A 23841-nucleotide genomic window follows, 5' to 3' on the forward strand; every position below is an offset into this window, starting at 1 on the left:
AAATGGTACAACAGTATAACTTAATAGACAGTAGTATAATAGTATAATTTATTAGAAATGTAACATAGTAGCAGAAATACTATAATTTAGCAGAAAATTCATAATAATAAAATATTGTAGCTTAGCAGATAAATAACAGTACAAATAGCAAAAATATTATAATCTAGTTAAAAATGTGATTACTTATAAGACTTATGACATTTATAACACAAACACTGAATAAAAGCTAAACAAGCTGAAGTTACCTCAACTACCTGTTGCTGAACTGTGAAAAATTGGCAGAACATCATGAAATTGATCCACCTTATTCAATGCAATTGGGATATGGCTCTCTCATGAGATGACTGGAACCATGATGCCAATGTGTTTTGAAAGTATTCTGACGCCCACGTCAGAATACTAGCATAAAATGTTTTCACAGTACAAATCCCACCACACACACTATTCGTGTAGAACATTTCACGTCTAATGATATCTGTGGAGAGAGCAATTAGAAGCATCAAGGAGAACAAAATATTTGACACCATTATCCCTCTGACGACTGCTGGCAGTGCACATGTCAGCTTTCTAAGTATTATCAAAACAAACCCCTGGTTAAAGCTTGGGCTAAGGATCTCACTGAGTTAAGTTACACAGTTCACTTGGAGATCAGATAGCTCATCTGATAGAGTGGGCACAATAATGGTGTCAAATATTTTGTTCTCCTTGTTCTCCAGTATTCTGACATATGTCTCAAAATAGAGCATTCTCTGTACAATTTCACCCCTCACATAACAAGATGAAGATGTGATCCTTGCGTTGTTGAGATGATGCCATTCCTGGTCAGCTGTCTGTTCTCCTTTTGCTGTCTCAATCTTATGTACCATGTCCTCTGTGACCAGTAAGCTTTCAAGGTTGAAGAGTTCCTCCTCACTGTAGACATGCACACTCTGTGTGGGATCCAGCCTGTACTAACTGAGTGGCAGTGGCAGGTAAAGAGGAGGATCTTGGTAAATGTTTACAGATTTTGTGGGTAATCTGGGCTCCTGGTTAGAGAACACGCTCACCAATGCTGTCTTAAGACTGGTCTTCTTGTCACTGAAGGCCATGATTGCGGTAAGAGGTCAATTTGTTACATCAATGTCTTTGCATGATTCTCCAGTGTTTAGCAAGAAGATGTAAAGTGGGTCACCAGCCAAGTTCTTGTACAGCGTACTCCTTTAAAGGACCATAATAATGTGAGGATAAAACAAGGCACTGTGAAAGTCATCTGTGCAATAACAATAACAACAATAATAATAATAATAATAACTTGACATTGTACCTGCATCATTATTCAAAAATGTCTTTGAATGAACGTTCATTGATCCATGGAACTGGCCCTGGTTCCAAACCCTGAAAAAAAATATCAATAACAAATATAAAAGAAAAAAAAATACTTATACATATTACTTATAACAGGTTATAAAAGAACATTAAAGGGTCAGTCCTGAATATGAATGTCAGCACTTACTGCTGTTTGGATTTGTCCCACTGTTGCTCTGTCTCGGTGCAGGTGTGAAGATACAACCTGCAGCTTCAGTTCTGAAAAATGTACTGTTTGAAAGGGCAAAACAACTGTGTGCTTACACACTGCATTGCCAGCTACACACCAGCACCGATCAGAAAAAAGGACAACAGGGTCCCGAAGCTCTGTCTGCACTAAACCATATAGAAAGCCAGTCTTACACATACTGACAAAGGCTAGACACTTTTTCAGGGGCAGAGCCACCCACCAGGTAGCAACAGGGTTAGATGATGGCGCTCAAGATGGAGCAGGAGTTACAGTCATTTATAATTCTGTGAACAAGCATTATTTACCAGGGCTCACAGAATATGATCACTCTCCTTCCTTAGTGTCCTACAGAGTACAGTACCTAAAAGGATACCTTTATCACAGTAACATTCTAATATAAGTATAAATAATTTTAATAAATAGCATTTGAGTACAAATAACTGATATTAAATTTACCTGAGTATTAAAAGTTATTTCTGGGAATAAATTTAAGTGTCAAAATTAAACCTTTTTCTTATGTGCCATTTTGTTAAGAAAAAAAAGCACATTGCTGCAGGTTTAATTAAAACAATATGGTGAGCTTTAGGCTTCAGGAAAAAAATGGTACTGGTTGTGAGACAAACAGTGGTAATAAGGGGACTTGTCATAATCGCTGAGTGCTCTACTGTTGTTTCTTACCCTGAGAGGCTTGATGTCTCTCCCTAAACAGGAACAGGTGAGAACTGAACACCCACCCCATGCCTAACTTACAGTGTGATGCAAAAGTTTGGGCAACATTGTTAATAATCATTATTTTCCTGTATAAATGATTGATTGTTACGATAAAAAATGTCAGTTAAATATATCATATAGGAGACACCCAGTGATATTTGAGAAGTGAAATGAACAGAAAGTGTGCGATAATTGTTTAAACAAAATCAGGCAGGTGCATAAATTTGGGCACTGTTGTCATTTTATTGATTCCAAAAACTTTAGAACTAATTGTTGGAACTCAAATTGGCTCGGTAAGCTCAGTGACCCCTGACCTACATACACAGGTGAATCCAATAATGAGAAAGAGTATTTAAGGGGGTCAACTGTAAGTTTCCCTCCTCTTTTCATTTTCTCTGGAGAGTAGCAACATAGCGGCTCAAAACAACTCTCAAATGACCTGAAGACAAAGATTGTTCACCATCATGATTTAGGGGAAGGACACAGAAAGCTGTCTCAGAGATTTAAGCTGTCTGTTTCCACAGTTAGGAACAAACTGAGAAAATGGAAGACCACAGGCTCAGTTCAAGTTAAGGCTGGAAGTGGCAGACCAAGAAAAATCTCAGATACACAGAAGCGACGAATGGTGAGAACATTCAGAGTCGATCCACAGACCAGCACCAAAGACCTACAACATCATCTTGCAGCAGATGGAGTCACTGTGCATCGTTCAACCATTCGGCGCACTTTACACGAGGAGATGCTGTATGTGAGAGTGATGCAGAGGAAGCCTTTTCTCCACCCACAGCACAAACAGAGCTGCTTGAGGTTTGCTAAAGCACATTTGGACAAACCAGCTTCATTCTGGAATAAGGTGCTGTGGACTGATGAAACTAAAATTGAGTTATTTGGGCATAACAAGGGGCGTAATGCATCGAGGAAAAAGAACACGGCATTCCAAGAAAAACACCTGCTGCCTACAGTAAAATATGGTGGTGGCTCCATCATGCTGTGGGGCTGTGTGGCCAGTGCAGGGACACATGGATTCCACTCAGTATCAGCAGATTCTGGAGACCAATGTCCAGGAATCAGTGACAAAGCTGAAGCTGTGCCGGGGCTGGATCTTTCAACAAGACAACGACCCGAAACACTGCTCAAAATCCACTAAGGCATTCATGCAGAGGAACAAGTACAACGTTCTCAAATGGCCATCTCAGTCACCAGACCTGAATATTATTGAAAATCTGTGGTGTGAGTTAAAGAGAGCTGTCCATGCTTGGAAGCCATCAAACCTGAATGAACTAGAGATGTTTTGTAAAGAGGAATGGTCCAAAATACCTTCAACCACAATCCAGACTCTCATTGGAACCTACAGGAAGTGTTTAGAGGCTGTAATTTCTGCAAAAGGCGTATCTACTAAATATTGATTTCATGTATTTTTTTGTGGTGCCCAAATTTATGCACCTGCCTGATTTTGTCTAAAAAAATATTGCACACTTTCTGTAAACCCAATACACTTCATTTCACTTCTCAAATATCACTGTGTGTCTCCTATATGATATATTTAACTGACATTTTTCATTGTAACAACCAACAATTTATACAGGAAAATAATGACTATTAACAAGGTTGCCCAAACTTTTGCATCCCACTGTAACTCTCAGCCTGGCCATTTCACTTTTCCTGCTGTGCTGGCCTGCCCTGATGACGACAACACTGGTCACCCAGTCATTGTTTGAGACTGGTTAAAAAGGAAAGTTATCAATGCACAACTTATAAACATTCCAAAAAGCAAAGCAAAAAACCTTTAGTATTTTGTCAAATGCCATACTTATTTTTATCGTTTTTAACCAAATCTAGCTCTACTCAGAGTAGAGGAGAAATTCTCCATGTTTCACCATTGGATTCAGCAAAGATGACTCTACTAAGCATTACTTATTAATATAGATAAATGAAACATTTGCTTCATTTATGAAAGCTGATTCATCAGTGTTAAAACTACAATAAAAGGTGTTACAATCAACATTATTTCAAATACTCATCAGTCTAAGCTAAGAAACCCCGTGTGACTTGGCCTCAAAAGCACACAGTCCAGTACTTAACCACATAATAATGATTAAAAGTAAGTAATAGTTTTTGTCCTCTAAATATGAAAGCTTGCCTGTTTAATATGCATCTTTGAAACTATTTTTCCCCAAATGCTGGATACTTGTCACAAATATGGTAAATGGTAAATGGCCTGTATTTATATAGCGCTTTACTAGTCCCTAAGGACCCCAAAGCGCTTTACATATCCAGTCATCCACCCATTCACACACACATTCACACACTGGTGATGGCAAGCTACATTGTAGCCACAGCCACCCTGGGGCGCACTGAAATATTCCTCTCTGTAGCTCTGACATATCACAGGTCACCTGATGCCTTCAGTTTCTCTCTTGCCTTTCAGTAATCACCTACTTAGAATTCACAAAAGACCAACAATTACACCATCGACAGAAATGTCACAAAAAGGTTCTGGTGCAGAGTTCTACTTCTACTTCAGCTTCTTGGAGGCAGGAAGTGTGACAAAAGTGAAGCTTTACAGACAGAGTAGGGCAAAGTAACTGGGACAAATTTAATCTCTAAATGACTATTTACCTGTTCTTGAGAGGGCTCGAACATCATAGTTACTCGATGTTTACACTCTTACAGTCAGTCTTGATCAATTCAGCAAAAACATCTGAAAAACAAAATGTTGCACAATTTTTAAAAATAAAACAAGTAGAATTTTAAGCAAATTCTAACATGTCTGATTCTATACTGTTCAATATTATTTCATTTTCATTGTGACATCACTAGTTACATCTGATATTTCCGAGAAAACACTAAAACAATCAGCTGTTTGTGAGCTGGACACTATGATTGTGATAAAACATTTAAACTTTGTAGCTCATACAGTTATACCTCTGCTTTACGGTCTTGTGGCTTTAAGTTTATTAGGCTCTTATTGCATAAGCAAGATAATTAAAGTCAGTCATATATCCACAAACACAACAAGCTGAAAGTCAGTGATGCTGCTCGGTTTGCAGTCCTGAATATCACGGCACAAGCAGGATTCACTGCACTGTTAATGTTAGCTATGTTACATTGCTGCCTCTGTTCGGTGGTGTCGAGCCAAACGGACTTTAACGTGTGTTTGAACGAGCTGACGGTTCACTCGTTAAGCTGAAAGAAAGATGTTTTAATCACAGGAGTCACACATGTGTCCACTGTACCATCTGGGAACTCTTCTTGTTTAGCACTCGTAATAACACAAACACTAAATCCTCCTGTTCGTAGCAGTGTGTACACCTGAGACTGTCACCTGTCTGTCTGTCCTGCACTCTCTCTCTGTTTCTTTCTCTCTGATAGTGGAATAAAAATATGAACATGTGTTTATAAGTTACACTTGTGTTTGAATCCTGCAGCTTATCACACATTTGATTTCCATGTGTGACGACTGCAAGTGTCCAGAGTGAGGACAGACTGAGGGACCCACTGCTGCACATCATCTGTGAGGCTTTGCACCCCCAATGATCCACCAGGAGAAACTCGGCAGTGTGTGAGGAAGAGGAGGAGGAAGAGCCAGCAGCAGCTGACAGATGGAGAGAATAGACAGACTGTTCCCTGTTTGTGAAGGACTGCTAGGAAAGTTTAACATAACTAACTGTCTGTCCTGAATCAGTCTTATTAGGTAATGTTCAAATAATGTTATCATCCAGTGTTTGCAGTGTGGGAGAGAGAACACGTTTAATATCCAGAAACCTAAAGTATGTATCAGCAGCAGAATGGAGCTAAAAATAAATGTTTGTTTCAGTTCTATGAAGCTTTGAGTATTTTGGATTAGTAGCACTGCTGTGTTTGTTGCATCATATTACTGTAATTCTTTATATGCTTTATATATTCTGAGGTAAGTTGATCTATAGTGTTACATCATATTCATAATAATCTGACAGTACATAAAATATTGGCCATATTATATTTACATTACCACAGTGAGATGACTTTAGTCTCATGAACAACATTAGCTAATTGTTATTTACTAACTAATCTTGAAATGACTGTTCAGTACAGAAATGAAGCCCAACAATCATGTTTTACAGTCCTGTGGTCTCAGCCTCAGATACTCAACTAATCAAAGTGATCTCATGACAAAAATTAAAAACCAAAAAAACATTTTTCCTCCACTTATGTCACACAATGCTGTATGAAACGTTTCTCACAGTTAGTATCATGGTTGCTAGGTAACCTGAACAGCGCAAGGAAGGCAAGACCGTCCCATTTCACAAGTCTCTCACTTCCGCACTTCTGGTATTTATAGTACTCACCGTACGTAGTACATGTAGTGCGCGTACTTCAAGCGTGCGGTCTCTTAATTGGGAAACAACCTATATGTACACACAAAGGGAAACATGGAAATAGCACACAGGAGAGAGACACAGATGACACTAATCAGAGGAGACCAGGAGGAAGCAAAAGAGATTACACTCAAGCACGGGGCACGAGACTCTCAAAAGTAAAACGGGAAACATGAACATAGAACCAAGAACACTAGACACAATACAAGGAATGCACAGAGAACACGTAAACACTGCAAATAACAACAAGTAACCAGAAAAAGAATTAAAACAAAGAATATTAATAATCACAAAACATAGACACTGAGTGATCAAACTCTGGACAATGACAGTGAGCTCTTTAGTCTGCTCTGTTTTCAGGCAAAATGTAAGCGATTTACTGAAAACATGTTATATCACCTACAGCTTCTCTTACAAATGTAACTGCACTGCAAATAGCGTCAGTGCAGCATACATGTCAGTATTGCTTTTTCCCTGCTCAGCAGATGGCTAACTACAAACTCATACAAATCTTCATCCCGAGTCTCTGCTGTGTCTCTTTACTATAGAATTGGATTTTTGCCAAAAGGAAACCGTGATATTATTGCGGGGTTTTTTTGCATGCTTGCAGAAACTCCTAGCATGTAAACTCCCACTGTCATTGCCCCCATGGGTAAGCTGGCCAGAGCAGCAGGCCCAACCTGCTCCCTCGTCCGGTGCATTCTGGGAGTTGTAGTTATACTTGGTAAAGTTTGGTAGATTTTCTTTACATCAATGTTGTTCATGATTGAAAGTCATACTAACTTTGACATATTTCTTCATATATTTGTTGAATTAAATGGTTATATGAATTAAACAATCTGTCTGTAGATAATTCTGACAGATTTTAAGGAGGCTGTAAGCTCACCAAGCCAAAACCCCAACCATGCTATAGCTTTTACATCATTACATTTCTCAGTTTCATAACTGTGGTGGTGCAACTACATAATACATTATTTTAAACATACCCTAAACAACAGCTTTACAATGAACACAACTGTAAAGATTTCTGACCTTAAGTGTTTTACCCTACAGCAAGCTATCATGATTAGGCACTTATATTTAACATAGCTAATACATTTACCTTTTCCTGTCATGTGTTGACCAAGTTTGGCTTACCTTTTTGAAGTAAAACCTTGAAGCTTGAACCTTTGTTAGGATGCTCAGTCACCGTGTGCAGCCTTGAAACCTGCGCCTTTGGGCGAAATCTGGAGGGAATTAGCACTCCTGTGTCCATGAACGTATTTGAACCGCATTGATTTCCCGCACTCTGTCCCGGGGACTAGCAGGAACGTGGATCTGTCGGGCGTGCTTCCCCTTGACACCAGGAAAAGAGATCGCCACTTTCAAAATAAAAGCTCATCTAAAAAATACATGCAGGGCTTTAGCAGTCGAACTTTAAAAAAACTACATAACTACATTAACTACATAAAAAATAAAAAAGACTAGTAATTTTATACGTTTTAAATTGTAAGTTTGAGACTTATAAAATAGTACTGATAATTTCATAATTCAAATTAGACAAGAATCGGGTCTGATCACCAACAAAAACCGCCCTAAAGTAAAGGGACAAAATCAACACAAGGCAGTACAATTGGGAAAAACAACAATCATAGTTAGCCAATCAGGCAGGTAACAACAGATTGCATCACAATTTGTAACATAAAAGACCAGCGGTCCCTTTCCCGGTCTTTCTGAAGAAACTTTCAGTCAGAGTCACAGCTCTTCTACTTTGTGCTCTTGTGATAACTTCATAAAACGTAAGTATTGATATTGGAGCCGTTTTTTTTAGTGCCTTTATACTATGTACAACACATTATAATGTAGTGAAAGATAAAAGATCTAGCCATTTAAGTTCCTGTGAATATAAAGACTGTCAAAGTACCCCTAAAATTCGGTCTGACTTTTCTATCGGCCTACGAATGTTTTATATATGTGTATCGTCATTTTTCTCTCGAAGAAAAAAAAATCACTTTTGATAAATTCACATTTAGTATTGATAGCAATGTATTTGTAGGTGTCATAGTTTGATGAACTTATTGTTTCAGGGATATTTAATTGAAAAAACTATCTGAATGTATTCATGAAAATGGCATCTATTTTTTTATGAAATATTAAGATCTTACAGAATCAGACAAATCTTCCAGATCTATAACAGTTTTATAAACTTTAAGACGTTACGTTTGGGCTGTTAGTAGGAAAAAAATGCTTAAGGCTGGCACTCTGCCCTGGCAACCGCCTCCCAACTTTGCAAGCCAATTACTTTCCCAGTCTATACAGCAGCTGAGTAACCAATAGGAGTATAGCTAAGTATTTATCGTATTCACAGCCCTGTATTGTCATGAAATTGTACTGTGCCGGAAGACAATATACATAGCAGACAGGAGGAATAGTTGATAGGAACATATATAAAAGAGAAATCTATTCAGCCCTAATGTTTCCACTGCCTGGTGCAAAGGGTGGTGGTCATCTCCCACAGAGCTATTTTCTGGTCAAAAAATTGCCATTTTCTGCCCAGTTAAGGAGGGCGGGACTCACCTAAAAGCAGGGACAGTAATTCTATAATTTTATCGTCTCAAATGATTAAAAAGGGGAGCCAATACGAACTAAAGCCACAGAGACCAAGCAGGTGCACTATGTTTTTGTTTGTGTGTGTGCGCACCTGCCCTGTATGTGTTGGGGGAGGGGGAAGGGCAGGCAGGCAATCTTTAAGATGTCTGTAATGTTGCTGTTTTTCACTTCAGGAGCATGAATCCTTTTTCAGATAATCTTCCTATGATGATTCATTGTTTTCTATTGTCCACTGTAACCTATTTTCAAGTATTATTTTAATTAATAATTATTTTGAATTGGATAGACTTACATGTGCTGTAATATTTGTATGTGTTTTATGAAGGCTCATAAGCGTTAAATTAATTTTCAGACCAACATTTTGTAAAGATAATTTGTGTTTTTACAGAAATATTGAAATGTTTTCAGTTATGTAAATATCAAGCAGAAACCTCAGAAACACACTTAGGGTTGAGGAAGTTCATGATGTGTTTGTTTTATATCAAAATGTGAATAGACGACATGAAAGCAACAGGTGTTACTGTATTCTATCAGAACTGGATCCAGCAGAAATGTATGAACCTGGTAATGTGTTTGTTTTGCTTTTTTTTTTTTCAGAATGGCCTTAAGGAAATTGACAGATAACCGGCCTGAGACGCCGTACTTCCGGCCCCCACCCATTCACATCAGGGTGTTAAAATCCTGCGACCAGCTAAAGGTGATTCAATTAAATTTTATTTATATAGCATCAAATCACAACAACAGTCGCTTTAAGGCGCTTTATATTGTACAGTAGATCGTACAATAATAAATACAGAGAAAAACCCAACAATCATATGATGTAGACTTTCACATGTATGAACGTGGCTATGGAGTAAGATCATAGAAATACATTTCTTTATTTATGTATTTATCAGGTGATCAGCTGGGATATGCAGGATGGAGGGGTCAAACCACTGTCAACAAAAAAAAATAAAGTGGCAGCAATCACTGATGGTGAAACAGTGGTAAAAATCACCTTATTTGAAGAATTCTCCTCCAAAGTAAAACAAGACATGTCCTACATGATGAGGGGACATGAGCTGAGGGGCCAAGCTCCCCCTTATCTCATTAACATTACAGCAAGGACCCAGTTCTTTAAAGCTCCTGCCCTTGCAGTGTCAGAGGCCCTCATCATAAAGGCGGAGGAGCTTCTTAATCCACCTTCCCCAGCAACACCACTAAAGATGAGCCCAACATCTGGAGGGCTCATGACAGTGGAAGGGGAGGTTGTGGAGGTAAATATTTGTGGTTCCATCAGAATTGATATTGCTTTAGGTTTTCAAAGAAACCATTACTTTTTTGTCTTTAAAAGTAAAAATAATAATTTTATTGTTCTTGTCAAACAAACACAAAATTGTGAGAACAAGATCAACCAGTATTATTTTGTAAATGGTTGTAGATTTATCATTAACAACAATAATAAAATAATAGATGTAGTAAGTCAAGAAAGAAGCACCTATATGTACACACACAGATTTATGCAATCACTATAAGTGACATTATATTTTAATTGAATTTTCAGTGTTCTGCAGTGAGGACAGTTTGCTCAGGCAAACAACTGGTGCCAATAAGAATGCTCCAGCTAAAGCAGGTAATGGTGCAACTAAAGTGAAATATTGAAAATGGTGAAAATAGGCATATTTGAGATTTCTATTAGTTAATGAATAAATGTTTCATTCTGTCATTTTTGTGATTTCAGGATGGGCATACCACGACTGTCTCCTTGTGGAGGGAGGCGTCAGTTGTCGATGTTCATGTGGGAGATCAGCTAAAGATCTCCCATGTGAAAGTGCACCGCTCTGCCTATGGAGTACAGCTCCAGACGACTTCCCATACAAAGATTGAGGTATGAAGAAGCCATATGTTTGTACCAACATGTAATAGTAATGTCATTTGCCAAAATGTTTAGAATTATAGGTGGTCCAAAAGATTGACTCTGTTCATCTGGACGTAGCATTTTCAAGTGGGAGAAATGTTTCATCACTCATCCAAGTGACTTCTTCAGTCTCAGCGGACTGCAGGTTTCTGTGGTCTTTGATCAGTGCGCATGACAATTTGTATATTATTGACCAATGAACTGACCTCCCAGCCTATTGTTTCTTCAGTGGGCTAGTTTCAGTCATTATGCAATGTACTGTTTAAAAGATTGGGTAAAAGAGACTGAAGAAGTCACCTGGATGAGTGACGAAACATTTCTCCCACTTGAAAATGCTACGTCCAGATGAACAGAATCAACCTTTTGGGATTTACTTACATGGATCATTGAGCATGCATCAAGACGTGATTACCATATTAAATATATGCTTTTTGTGTATCGACAGACAAAGGAAGATGAAAGGACTGAAGTAACTATAGTTGGTGTGGCCACTGCAGAGCAGTGCAGTGCACTGCAGTCCACCCAGCTGCAGGTTCTCCTTCAAACTGGAGAAACCCTCTTCATTGAAGAGAAAATGTGGAAGCCCTACGAGGAGGAGTTTGAGAAGGACACGATCACTGTTACTGTAAAAATCAAAGGAAAACAAATAGTAGACATAAAAAAAACAGAATAAATATATATAGATATAGATATATATAGATAGATAGATAAGTATATATATATATATAGATCTATATATATAAATATAGTTCATTTGTTTTGTTTGTATTTTTTAAAATGTTCAAGTTGCTATGTTCATTCATTTAAACAATATTTAAAAGTTATAGTTTCAATTGCATTCTTATGCTAAGTGTTTTGTAATCTAATAAAATCTAATAAATAGCTGAATATGCATAAAGCAGTCTCATGTTTATTAAATGAAACAGAAGACATGGTTTATAAAAAACTCTCTAATGTACAGTTACATTGCATGCTCTGTACAGAGCTTAACAGACGTTTTAAGCACTTAAAACCTTCGATAAAGAATACTCCTCCTGTAGGCCAACAACTGCCTAGCTGTATGTTCAACATCATATAATACTGTTTTTATGTGTGTGTTTTTTTAGAAGGCTGAAAGATTATATATATTTTTCTTAAACAGTTTGAAAACATTAATAACAGTCATTTTCAGTTTCCCTAAGTGTTGTGGTGGATTAGCTTCTGTGCTGGCTGAAGCCTATCAGGGCAAGTCCATTTAGCTCAGAATTCATATGATTACTACCAATGTTTATTAGAATAAAAGAAATAAATGTGAGAAGAACATGTGAGTAGTTGCTGTTAAAAAGCCTCATGGCAATGGGGATAAAGACCCTCCTGAACCTCTGAGTCCTGCAGTGCAGTGAGATGACCCTCTCACTGCAGTTCATCTTGTCCTGTGAGGATGCTTAGGTGGCTGTATTTATTGTTCTCCATTTTAGATTACAACTTCTTCCTCATCTGCTCTGCACAATGTCTGACTGACTCGACATCTTTGCAGACTGTCCTGCATTGTTTTGTTTGTTTTTTTTTAGGTCTGGTGAACTCTTTACCACCTCCTTGGTGTTGGTGTTCAGGAGAAGACTGTTGTCATTGCTTCAGTCAGTTAAATAAATCTATATTAATACATCACATTTTAACACAATGACCTTATATTGATTTATGACTTTTAATCATTAATTCAAATTTAAATAATCATGTTTGAAATATTTATTCAACTTTAAAAAATTAATTTCTGCTAGTTTTTTTCTGTGGCAAAAAATACTGTAAAATTATTATTAAATTTACATTTACATTACATTTTTTTTACGTTCTCAAGGTCCATTTTGTGTAATTTCCCACTACCAGTGAACGCCTCTTTTTTCTTACGTCTCTGGCTCACTTCTGAACCTCCGCCCACTTTCCCCCGGATCGCTGCCCCGGTAAGCTGCTTCTCTTCTCTTCTCCGAAATGTTTATTATCTGTTTGAGTGATTCACCGAGTTGTTGTTAGTGACTTATAAAGCCAGTCAAAGTATAAGTCATATTAAAGCAATACAATGTCTGCTTTTTTAGTGAGAAGTTGTAAATTTTCTATTTTAAAGGAGTTTTCGAGAAGCTAGCCCTGACAACCCAATGCTAACGCCTAGCGCTTTTATAGACCCAGTTTGAAATGACAATGGTTAATTTGACTGTATGCTACACTTTATTGTGTTGTTTCATTAGCTTCATTCGGCGTGTTAGTATTTCTGAGTCTGTTACGGAAGGTGCAGTTAGTTCTAACAAATCAGTCGGTTAAAACCGCCTCATTATTTAGGCTGTAAGGGTATGTAACGTGCCGCCATTTTAGAACCATGGCGGTACATTACATAATTGAAGCGGCAGGTTCTGCAACTTCGAAGGAGCCATTTTACCGCCTCTGACCCAACAGCGGGAGAAAAATCCAAATTCATGGGCTGATTTTCCTCCTGAGGACCCGGCCTTCGCGTTCTACGTGGGCCGGGTCCTCGGAAGGTCGGGTAGGCCGGAAGTAAACTGCTGGGGAAATTGGACAGTCTAGCCTTCTGATTAGCGTCACCGCTGTCTCGGTGGAGTTGAATAAACTCGGCGTCTGCTCCTTGCTATCTAGGCGTAAATTCTCAACCATCTCATACTTATTTTTAATCAGTTTTCTGTTTGACATTTAGTCAGCTGTGTGAAAACCAAGGAGGAACCCACCCGGGGGATTAATACAGTTTTATGTTATCTAATCACTTTAATCTCAGCCAAACCGATTTACTCACGAAAAAATAAAACACTGAAAAAAGCCAAACAATATTTTTTTTTTAGGTTGTCTAAGTGACTTATATATTACGTTTAACCCGGGTATCGAAAGTCCGCGGTGATCTGAAAATGATGTGCCGGAGTTATGCCGTTCTCTGCGGCTTTAGTGACCCTCGAGCTCTCGGGCCGCATAGTCGTGTCCAAATTTATGGGCTGCATCCTCCTGAGGCCGCATTTGTAGACCGATTACGTCACAGCGACGTGCCGAAGGCTGTCCAAATTCGTAGACTCCTCCAAATGCAGCCGACAAATGCGTCCTCCTTTTCCCCGAATTTGAAGGATGGGTCGGGTGTGTCCTTCCTGGCCCACCGTATCCCAGAATTCATAGCGCGGCCCAGCCAAACTCCAGTTTCCAATAATGGCGGCCGCTACTAAGTTTTAAAATTACTCTTACTAATCTTTCTGGGTCACAAAATAAACTTTTAACATATTTTCAGGCGAGAAAGTAGCTGTGTAAACATCAAATATCTGCTTGGTTTATCAAGATATCGCATATTTACAAAAGTGCTAAACGTCTGTTACCCACCAGCTCGATAGCTAGCTGAGAGCTCGAGGGTCACTGAAGCCGCCGAGAACGGCACAACTCCCGGTACATCATTTTGAGATCACCGTGGAGTTTCGCTACTCAGGTTAAACGTAATATATAAGTCACTTTTTAGACAACCTAAAAATGTTATTGTTGGGCTTTTTTTCAGTGTTTTATTTGTTCGTGAGTAAATCGGTTTGGCTGAGATTAAAGTTATTAGATTAGATAAAATAACATTTTATTAATCCCCCGGGTGGGATTTTCACACACACAGAAAACTGATTAAACAGAAGTTTGAGACGGTCGAGAGTTTACTCCAGTGTCCTGTTATATTTTAGATGGCAAGGAGCAGACGGCCGAGTTTACTAAACTCCGAGACAGCGGTGACGCTAATCAGAAGGCTAGACTGTCCAATTTCCCCAGCCGTTTACTTCCGGCCTACCCAACCTTCTGAGGACCCGGCCCACGTAGACCGCGAAGGCTGGGTCCTCAGGAGGATGCAGCCCATGAATTTGGACACTGTTGGGGGTTAATTAATGGAAGGGAGAGAGAGAGAGAGAGAGAGAGAGAGAGGATAAAATACATATTAAATACAAGAATAATAACATCTCTTAATGAGAAGGAGACTTTTCACATTTTTAAAAACTGTTTAACAAAAGCTTGTTTGTTCAGGCCCGCATTTAAATACAACCTAAATCTGCAGTTCTGTTTAACTTTTCACTTTATGAAAAATTTATGAAATAAAAAAGGCCACCTTCAAATAAATAAAATTCAGCAGTGGGCCATTAATATTACTAATAAGGTGTATAGATATTTATTTTAAAACATCAGCATATTAAATGATACTGTGTGCACTTGATAATATTTTCAGGAAGTAGAATTTGAATGCAGGCCACCTCAAATGTTAAAGCCTCCAAATATATCATACAAGTTAATTGAATCTTAACTGATGCTGATTTTAGTTGTCTGATTCTGTATTTTTTCCTCTTTGTCTTTTGTTACACAGAGTGAAATACATCGTGAGTTTTGCCTTTGCTGGTAAGTAAACAGTCATTGTAACTGAAGCAATATAAACCCGGCATTGTGTAACATGTTTAGCAATTAGCATACAATAGTTTGGCTTTTTGTGACATCCATTGACTGACAGGCAAAAACACATAGTCAGGATTTATAATCTGTAGCAGCAAAGCCCCCACACAGGACCTATGTCTCTCCCTGAAAATGTCCCTGAAGTTTAATACACCATTTATGTCTGATTTTAATTTTGATGGCTTCTCAAATCATACATGTTTTAGGTGAGTCAGTATAAGTGATAACTTAAACACCACAGCTATTGATTTATATTGTGTCTCATATTCTGCTCAAGTATTACATTAAAGTCAGAACATGAGTGAATGGAAGTGGTAGCTTAAACACTTGAGCAATAATTAAAAAAAATAAGTTAACCAAAGTTCTGAGTCGATAATCGTTGCTATATTAAAGCCAGTGTGTAATTTATGTAGACTATCATTTTTTGTATCCAATATTTTTAATATGAAATGGAATTTAAAGTTATGGTTTTTCAAATTTTATTAAAACTGACTTGTGATAGAAAATGTTGGAGCCACAAAGCTTCTTTGTAGGAAATATTTGGTATATCCTGCATTGTGCCAATAAATATTGGTGCCTATTCTTTGCACTTCTGTAGTAGTGAATGCTTTTATTACACATGTTATAGCCGTGTGAGACCCTGCAACTAATGTTTTTCATGTTTAGAGTGCAGTAAGTTAAATGCTTTAAGAAATCGAGGATCTTAATGGTTAATTTTTGTCACAGTAAGATGGATTGAGTGTAAACAGGGTCAAAAGTCTGAATCATTACACAGTGATCTGATGTATTGTTTCGTTTCTCTAGACTGCTGATCTGATCGTCTTAGTCTGGTAAGTAAAGGTTGTGTTTGAAATACAGTGCTGGGAAAAGTCTTTCTTCCTTGCAGGTTTATTTTGTTTATGCTTTTGTCACATGTTTCATATCATCTAACAAGGAGAACCTGGATGAATACCAAAAAGCATTTTTAAAGTCATGACTTTTAAAGTCATGATTTTTAAAGTCATGATTTTATGTATGAAGCAGAGAAAAACAAACAAGAACAACCTAAGATAATCTAATGAGCAACAAGTACCATCATGCATTTACAGTAATTAATAATGACTGGTTTACATCACTGAGGGGATTTTGGTCCACTCTACTTTCAGAATCGTCTTAATTAAGGTCCAATATAGGGTTTTCAAGTCATACCAACTATCTCAATTCCATTCAAGTACAGACTCTAATTAGTCTACACCAAGAGTTTTGTTTCATTTGATCGTGGCTCAAGAGTTGGGAGTTCGCCTTGTAATTGGAAGGTTGCCGGTTCGAGCCCCGGCTCGTACAGTCTCGGTCGTTGTGTTCTTGGGCAAGACACTTCACCTGTTGCCTACTGGTGGTGGTCAGAGGGCCCGGTGGCACCAGCGTCCGGCAGCCTCGCCTCTGTCAGTGCACCTCAGGGTGGCTATGGCTACAATGTAGCTGCCATCACCAGTGTGTGAATGGGTGGATGACTGGATGTGTAAAGCGCTTTGGGGTCCTTAGGGACTAGTAAAGCGATATATAAATACAGGCCATTTACCATTCAGAGTTGGACTTGCTCGTGTGCTTTAGATCAATTTCCTGCTGTGAATCCCAAGTGTGATTAAACTTAAGCTCAGGACCTGATGGCTTGATGTAGGTCCTGAAGGAGTAAAATAACAGCACCATGTTTGACTTTATTGCTGGTGTTTGTTTCTTTATTGTTGTTGTTTTTTTGGTAATGTTTTGTCTCACTATAGAAGATTCAGTTTAGTGCAGTGAGTCAGCACAGCTCTTGGTTATGATCAAGATATTTTTTGGCAAATGTGAGAAAGGAGTTGTTCTTTTTGGCCAGTCATTGATTTTGCCTGTTCACCTACAACATCTGGGAGGATTTTTGTTTTCTGGGGTCTCCAAATCTGTATAATCTGTAGCAGCAAAGCCCCCACAGGTCTTTGTAAATCTTTCCAGAATTATAACTCTCTCTGAGTTTGTTTCACATTAGAGCGGCTCACGACTAGCAGTTTAAATAAATAAATAAAATATTCACATAGGGCAGGGGTCACAAATTTCAGTCTTTAAGGGCTGGCGTTCTGAAGCTTTTCCATCTGTCTCTGTTACAACACTGGTGATGGCAGCTACATTGTAGCCACAGCCACCCTGAGGTGCACTGACTGACGGGCGCCGGACACTGGCGCCACCGGGCCCTCTGACCACCACCAGTAGGCAACGGGTGAAGTGTCTTGCCCAAGGACACAGCCACCGAGACTGTCCGGGACTCGAACCGGCAACCTTCCGATAAGTCTTTAAAGCAGGTTTAAAGAAACTGTCTGCTCTAACCTCAGTGTGTGGTTTTTGTTGGACCATACAATATTTACAGTAAGTTATTGTAGCAGCACATCTTGGTTTAAGTTTCCCGACTCTTTGTTTTTGTTTTAATAGAATTTCAATGCAGGCCACCTCAAATGTTAAAGCCTACAAACATTACATACAAGGCATCATTTGTGATTGTTGTATGCTTTTAAATAGCAAATCACTGGTTATGATATCTACGCTGTTATGTAATCGAACCTAAATTTTAGAACATTACATGACTAAGAAACTTGTGTGGCTTATTGCAAATGGATAAAATCTCATATTACCTTTATGAGGAGAGTGATTAAGGTGTAGAAAAAAAAAACAGAGTTGTTGTTGTTGTTTGTATTCCAACTGTGGTAAACAAAGAAATTTCCTGAATCTTTTTGACTACAGAGAGTGATGCATTATTGACTCTGATGCTGATTTGAGTTGTCTCATTCTGTATTTTTGTCTTTTGTTATAGAGTGAACAGATCTTTGGTTTTGCCTTTGCTGGTAAGTAGACAGTGATGGTGATGTTTAGTAATTTACTTACAGTTTGGCTATTTGTGACATCTTGCCATTTGCTCTGGGCAAAAACACATAGCATTTATAATCTGTAGCAGCAAACCCCCCACAGAGGACCTCTGACTGCCCCTGAAAATGTCCCTGAAGTTTAATAGCCCATTTATGTCTGATTTTCATTTATGATGACTTATCAAGTCCAAATGTAGCTAAATGTCAGAGTTGTCTTTATACAATTGTTCGATTTCTCATTGTGTTTGTGGATTTAAGTATCAAACAAAACTATGAAAGTGCTTTAGGTGAGTATAGGTGGTAACTTAAACACTTAAGAGCACCACAGCTATCGATTTTTATTGTCTCTCATATTCCACTTATGAATTAGCATGAAGTCACAACACTAGAAGTATTTTGCCTGAGTGACTAGAAGTGATACTTTGACACTTAAGCAATAATAAAAAGTAAGAAAATCAAAAGTGTGAATAGGTATATTAAAGCCAGTATTTTAGAATCAAATATAAATGTTCCCAAAAAGGGACATACTGCAAAATACATAAATATTCCTGCCAATAGGTACAATGGAAGGACTTTTTAGTATAATATTTTAAGAAATTTTAATTTCAATGACAAAACGATGTGCCACTGACATTGCTGTAACATGTCAGTATTTACTTGTATTTTGGATTTGCATATTCAGACCAGACTAACTAAAACCCGATGAGGTTTTCTGTTACTTCTGATTTAAACAATTATTTTGCATCCAATGTCTTTAATCTGAAATGAGATTAAAATTTGTGGTTCTTCACATTTTATTAGAAACATTTGGTATATCCTGCATTTGTGCCAACAAATATTTGTGCCTATTTTTTGCACTTCTGTAGTAATGAATGCTTTTGTTACACGTGATAGCCACGTGAGACCTAAAAATTAAGAGTACAGTTAAGTTTCTAAAGGCTTAAAGAAATTGAGGATTTTACTAGTTATTTTATGACAAAGTAAATTTAATTGTGTGTGAAGAGGCTCAACAGTCTGAGTGATTAAACACTGATCTTATATATTGTTTCCTTTCTCTAGACTACTGATCTGATCGTCTCAACGCTGGTAAGTAAAGGTTTTGTCTGAGGTACAGTCCTGGGAAAAGTATTTTTTCCTTGCAGATTCATTTTGTTTATGCTTTCTTTTTTTGTCACATGTTTCAAAATCATCTAACAAGGATAACCTGATACACCTAAACCTGCCTATGTATACCTAAATACAAAAAGCAGTTTTAAAGGGATGATTTCATGTATAAAGTGGAGAAAAACAAACCAGAGTGAGTCAGCACAGCTCTTGGTGATCATCAAGATGTTTTTGGCAAATGTGAGAAAGGATTTGTGTTGTTTTTGCTAGTCAATCAATACATTTGAGTTCAGTGGATGTAAAGTGTTTAAAGCAGGAAGCCTGAAACTGTCTGCTCTAACCTCAGTGTGCAGATATATTTGGACCATATAATATTTACAGTAAGTTGCTGTAGCAGCACATCTTGGTTTGAGTTTATAGACTTAGTTTATTGTTTAAATAGAACGCAAGTGTCTTTATAACAGCTCCACCACCATTTGTTAAACATTGTCATTCAGTTCAGTCCAATACTTTACTGTAGAAATCTTAATTGTGTAAAGCTCTATGTACTGTATTTTTCAGATTACAAGGCATGTAAATAAATTAGTCTGTTTTTAAGCATAAGGTACATTAAGGTAAACAAAACAGTCAGATAATTTGATCTTCATTTAACTCATAGTAACTCTCAACATTGTTAATTTGTAGCCCAGAAAATACAGAACAATACACTCACTTTTTCAGTTAATTCCTCTTCCACAAATCCATCAAATTCTTGATGGGCTGATCAGTTTGAAATCTGCTTCGTAAGCATGTCTCTTAACAGTTGCCACGTCCTTGTACACACACCATACTATTATGTTAAAGCACCATACGAATTACTCCAAGAGGCTCCTGGCTATGGTAGCCATAATGCTCCAACAGTACAGCAAGCGGTGCAGCTTTGTAGCTTACCAAACTCTTACTAAATATTTGACAGAATTTTGAGCACCGTGTACCACATAAATCCAGTTCGAGGTCAGTAAGCACAACCAGAATCAATACATAATGCACACTGTTTATTTTATTTACCTATTTTAGAAAATGACAGGATTTTAAGTGCGCCTTATAGTCTGAAGAATATGGTAAAGCCAAGCTTATTGGAAATACCACTAATTCCAGTCCTTTTGTGTCTTACAGGTGACCTGCTGCAGACAACCCTCTCCCTCTATCATTATAAGCAATTCTGTCTGTCCTATCACTCTCCCGACTCTATCTAATTTGACAGCCATTCTATCTTGTATCAATCTATCCCATCTGCTCTATCTAATTTGAAAGCCATTCTGTCTTGTATCCCTCTATCCCTACTGCTCTATCTAATTTTATGAGAACCCATTTTCAGAAATCCAAGTTTTCAGAAATTGTTATCAGAACTTTGTCGATCTGTATTCAGAATTCTGAGAGATCTCCACTCTCACTGCTCCTTCTTTCCTGTCCTCTCACATCCAGTCATTTTGTTAGAAATTACAAGTAGAAGGTTGAATATACAGTAGTAGAATTACAGTAGACTTTATAGTAGAAACTACTTACACAGCCCTACATTTGCAGTTTTAGTCTCAGCATTACACTTTGTAATAAACACTGATAGTTTGGCTTACAGGTGAAATTACCTGAATATACCTTTTTAAAGGTTTATTTGTAATAAGATAATCTTGTTATTCTGTAATATATCCAAAGTGCTATATTCACATAAATATTAGATTATTTCAAATACATTTGGCTAGTTGTTTCATTGACTATAACATTTGACTGCAGTAAGTGTGTACTATTATTATTTAAAGACAAAGCCATTTCTGTTACTGAGTGTAAGTGTTCAGCTGCAGTTATCATCGAGAAGCTGCCCTGAGGACCCAGACTTCCTGTTTCCTGACTGCTGCAGAACATTCAGCTGAAGAATCCTCATTGCCTCTCATTTGATCACCACACCACCACAGCTGTTTATATTTGCTTTAAAATTTAGATATCTGAAAGATTTGCAGTACCTCTACTTAAAAGCTAAGAGTTTTATTATAGTATTTTGATTGTTGCTATTTTTTCTGCATATCCATATACAGATTAACCAGTCTGGTTAAAAGAAATATATGTAAGATTTTGAAAAAGCTAAAATAAAACTGAGCCAAGTGTTTTGAGAGACCTTTGAATATCTTTCATATTGAGTTTAGATTAAAGTCAACCTTGTACATCTATTACAGATTCACAAGAACATTTGAGTAACTGTACATTTATCAGATTCAATAGTAGAAGAGCTACAAGTTTTTCAGTGTTTCCAGGTTGAGTTCTGTTTATATTTGTGTATAAATACATATCAGCTCCAGTTTGTACTTAAGCAAAATGCCAAGAAAAGGTCAAAGATCACAGGCCCAGAAGCTTAGATGGCAAAAGGAGAAAGAACAGGTAAATGTTTCTCAGAGTGGTGAGCAGGTAAAGGTGTCTGTTACAAGTATTCCCAGTCCAGAAGTGCAGCGCAGTGTTCAGACATCCGCAGTGTCCTATGCAGACGTGGTAAAGAGAGGTGCTCAGTCAGTGTCTGTACCAAAGGCTAAAGTACAGCAGGTAATCCAGACAGAACCCCAGGTAACTGTGCAAACGCAGCATGATGGAGAAGCTCCAGGACCGTCTCATGTACAGGTTACAAACAGTGAAACTCATTCACGAGTGAGTAGCATCTGTGCATCCCGAAGCCAGGCTTCTGCTAAGTATGGAAAGTACCGGAATCAGCAATGCATGGCTAATAGTTTGGTTTTCCTGTCATTCTTACACGAGGATGAATTCATTACCAGAGCAGATCTAAACCGTGTGTTGGACAAAGGCCATGACGTGTATTCAGATGCCAGAAAGAGGTTTGTGAACAGTGTGTTTCTAGCCTGCGATGAGCTTCCCACAGTGGTCACCAGCCGCAGACGCGAGTATCAAGTGGACATGTCTCAGTTTGCTCGTTACGGCACATTTGATGGTACCGATCATCTTCCGAGCCTTGAACAGGGACTACAGTGTTTGGCTTCAGACATTCGCTATGCTTTGCTAGTCATGGGAGGAACAGTCATCGCAGTTTGCAGGCTGACTTCAGGTGAATACGCATACTTTGACCCTCACCCACGTAAGTCTACAGGAATGCCATTGTCACTAAGTGTAAGTGGTGGAACTGCAGTTCTGTTAAAGTTCACACGTCTTAACGACATGATTGACAGGATCAAATGCTTATACCGAATGTTTAGCATCGCCCCAACCTGCACTTATGAGCTACAGCCTGTTGAGTTTCACAGTGAAAACGCCGTTGACCAAAAAGATGCTAATCAAAACACCGAATACAGACAACCAGCTACAAGTGTTCCAGTACCAACTTTAGATCAACCTGTTTTTGAGGTAAACTCCCAAACATCTCCTGAGCAGACACGTAAAACTACGAGTTTAACCACTGAAGTGACGTCATCCAGAGTGGATCATTCGAATGAGACAGCTGCTCCCGAAAAAGGCCATTGTGCTTCTGATTATTCACATAAAGAAACCTCTGCATCTTCTGTGACAGAAACTCAGGTAGCATCAGATTCTGTTTCTCAGAATGATTCAAACACTGCCTCCTGTTCAACTAAGACAGCAGAAGAACTCTCACATAAACTGCTGAAATATAATAAACACCAAAGGAAAAAAATGAGGAGAAGACTATTGTCCCAAGAAAAACTACCACAAAGGAAGGAAAATCAGAAAAAGAAAGAAAGGCAAATGTACACTTTGGATGAAAGCTTTAAAGCAAAGAAAAAAAATTCCAGTATAAAGTCTAATGATCCTGATCACAGACAGAAGAAAAGAGTGTACAAAAGTGACCTGTATAAACTAAATGCTACATATAGAGAGAAACAGACAGAATATTTCAGACAGCTCTATAGACAAAGAGATAAAATTAGAGAGAGAAAAAGAGAATGTGTCATAAGGACATATAAAGACAACCCTATAGTCAGAGAAAAACAGAAGGAACGTATAAGAAGTGCATATAAAGATTCTCCCATATTCAGAGAAAAACAGAAGGAACGTATAAGAAGAACATATGAAGATTCTCCCATATTCAGAGAAAAACAGAAGGAACGTATAAGAAGAGCATATGAAGATTCTCCCATATTCAGAGAAAAACAGAAGGAACGTATAAGAAGTGCATATAAAGATTCTCCCATATTCAGAGAAAAACAGAAGGAACGTATAAGAACAACATATAAAGATTCTCCCATATTCAGAGAAAAACAGAAGGAACGTATAAGAAGAACATATAAAGATTCTCCCATATTCAGAGAAAAACAGAAGGAACGTATAAGAACAACATATAAAGATTCTCCCATATTC

General features: G+C 37.9%; 1 protein-coding gene and 2 long non-coding RNA genes across 4 annotated transcripts; 2 read left to right on the forward strand and 1 right to left on the reverse strand.

Annotated features, from left to right (window-relative positions):
* Nucleotides 1–420: 420 nt before the first annotated feature.
* On the reverse strand, nucleotides 421–7924 carry LOC148098212 (uncharacterized). Of its 2 annotated transcripts, XR_015716598.1 has the most exons (5): nucleotides 7741–7924; nucleotides 6574–6633; nucleotides 4865–4946; nucleotides 1304–1374; nucleotides 421–1197 (listed from the first exon to the last, which is right to left on the reverse strand). It is a non-coding gene; the product is annotated as an uncharacterized LOC148098212 (long non-coding RNA). The 2 variants fall into 2 exon arrangements; XR_015716597.1 differs by having other exon boundaries at nucleotides 6574–7924.
* Nucleotides 7925–8324: 400 nt separating this feature from the next.
* LOC148098213 (uncharacterized) lies at nucleotides 8325–11762 on the forward strand. The gene is made up of 6 exons (XM_087830053.1): nucleotides 8325–8381; nucleotides 9790–9889; nucleotides 10089–10448; nucleotides 10736–10804; nucleotides 10913–11059; nucleotides 11535–11762. The coding sequence occupies exons 2-6, from the start codon at nucleotides 9791–9793 to the stop codon at nucleotides 11760–11762; spliced, it is 903 nt and encodes a 300-aa protein (XP_087686179.1). The 5' UTR covers nucleotides 8325–8381; nucleotide 9790.
* A 1196-nt stretch (nucleotides 11763–12958) lies between these two features.
* On the forward strand, nucleotides 12959–21220 carry LOC148098214 (uncharacterized). Its single transcript, XR_015716555.1, has 6 exons — nucleotides 12959–13026; nucleotides 15438–15469; nucleotides 16325–16350; nucleotides 18339–18369; nucleotides 19450–19476; nucleotides 20650–21220. It is a non-coding gene; the product is annotated as an uncharacterized LOC148098214 (long non-coding RNA).
* Nucleotides 21221–23841: the final 2621 nt, after the last annotated feature.

This window comes from Neolamprologus brichardi, chromosome 16 (assembly GCF_056152115.1).
Source record: "Neolamprologus brichardi isolate AB-2024 chromosome 16, ASM5615211v1, whole genome shotgun sequence".
Taxonomy (NCBI): Eukaryota; Metazoa; Chordata; class Actinopteri; order Cichliformes; family Cichlidae; genus Neolamprologus; species Neolamprologus brichardi.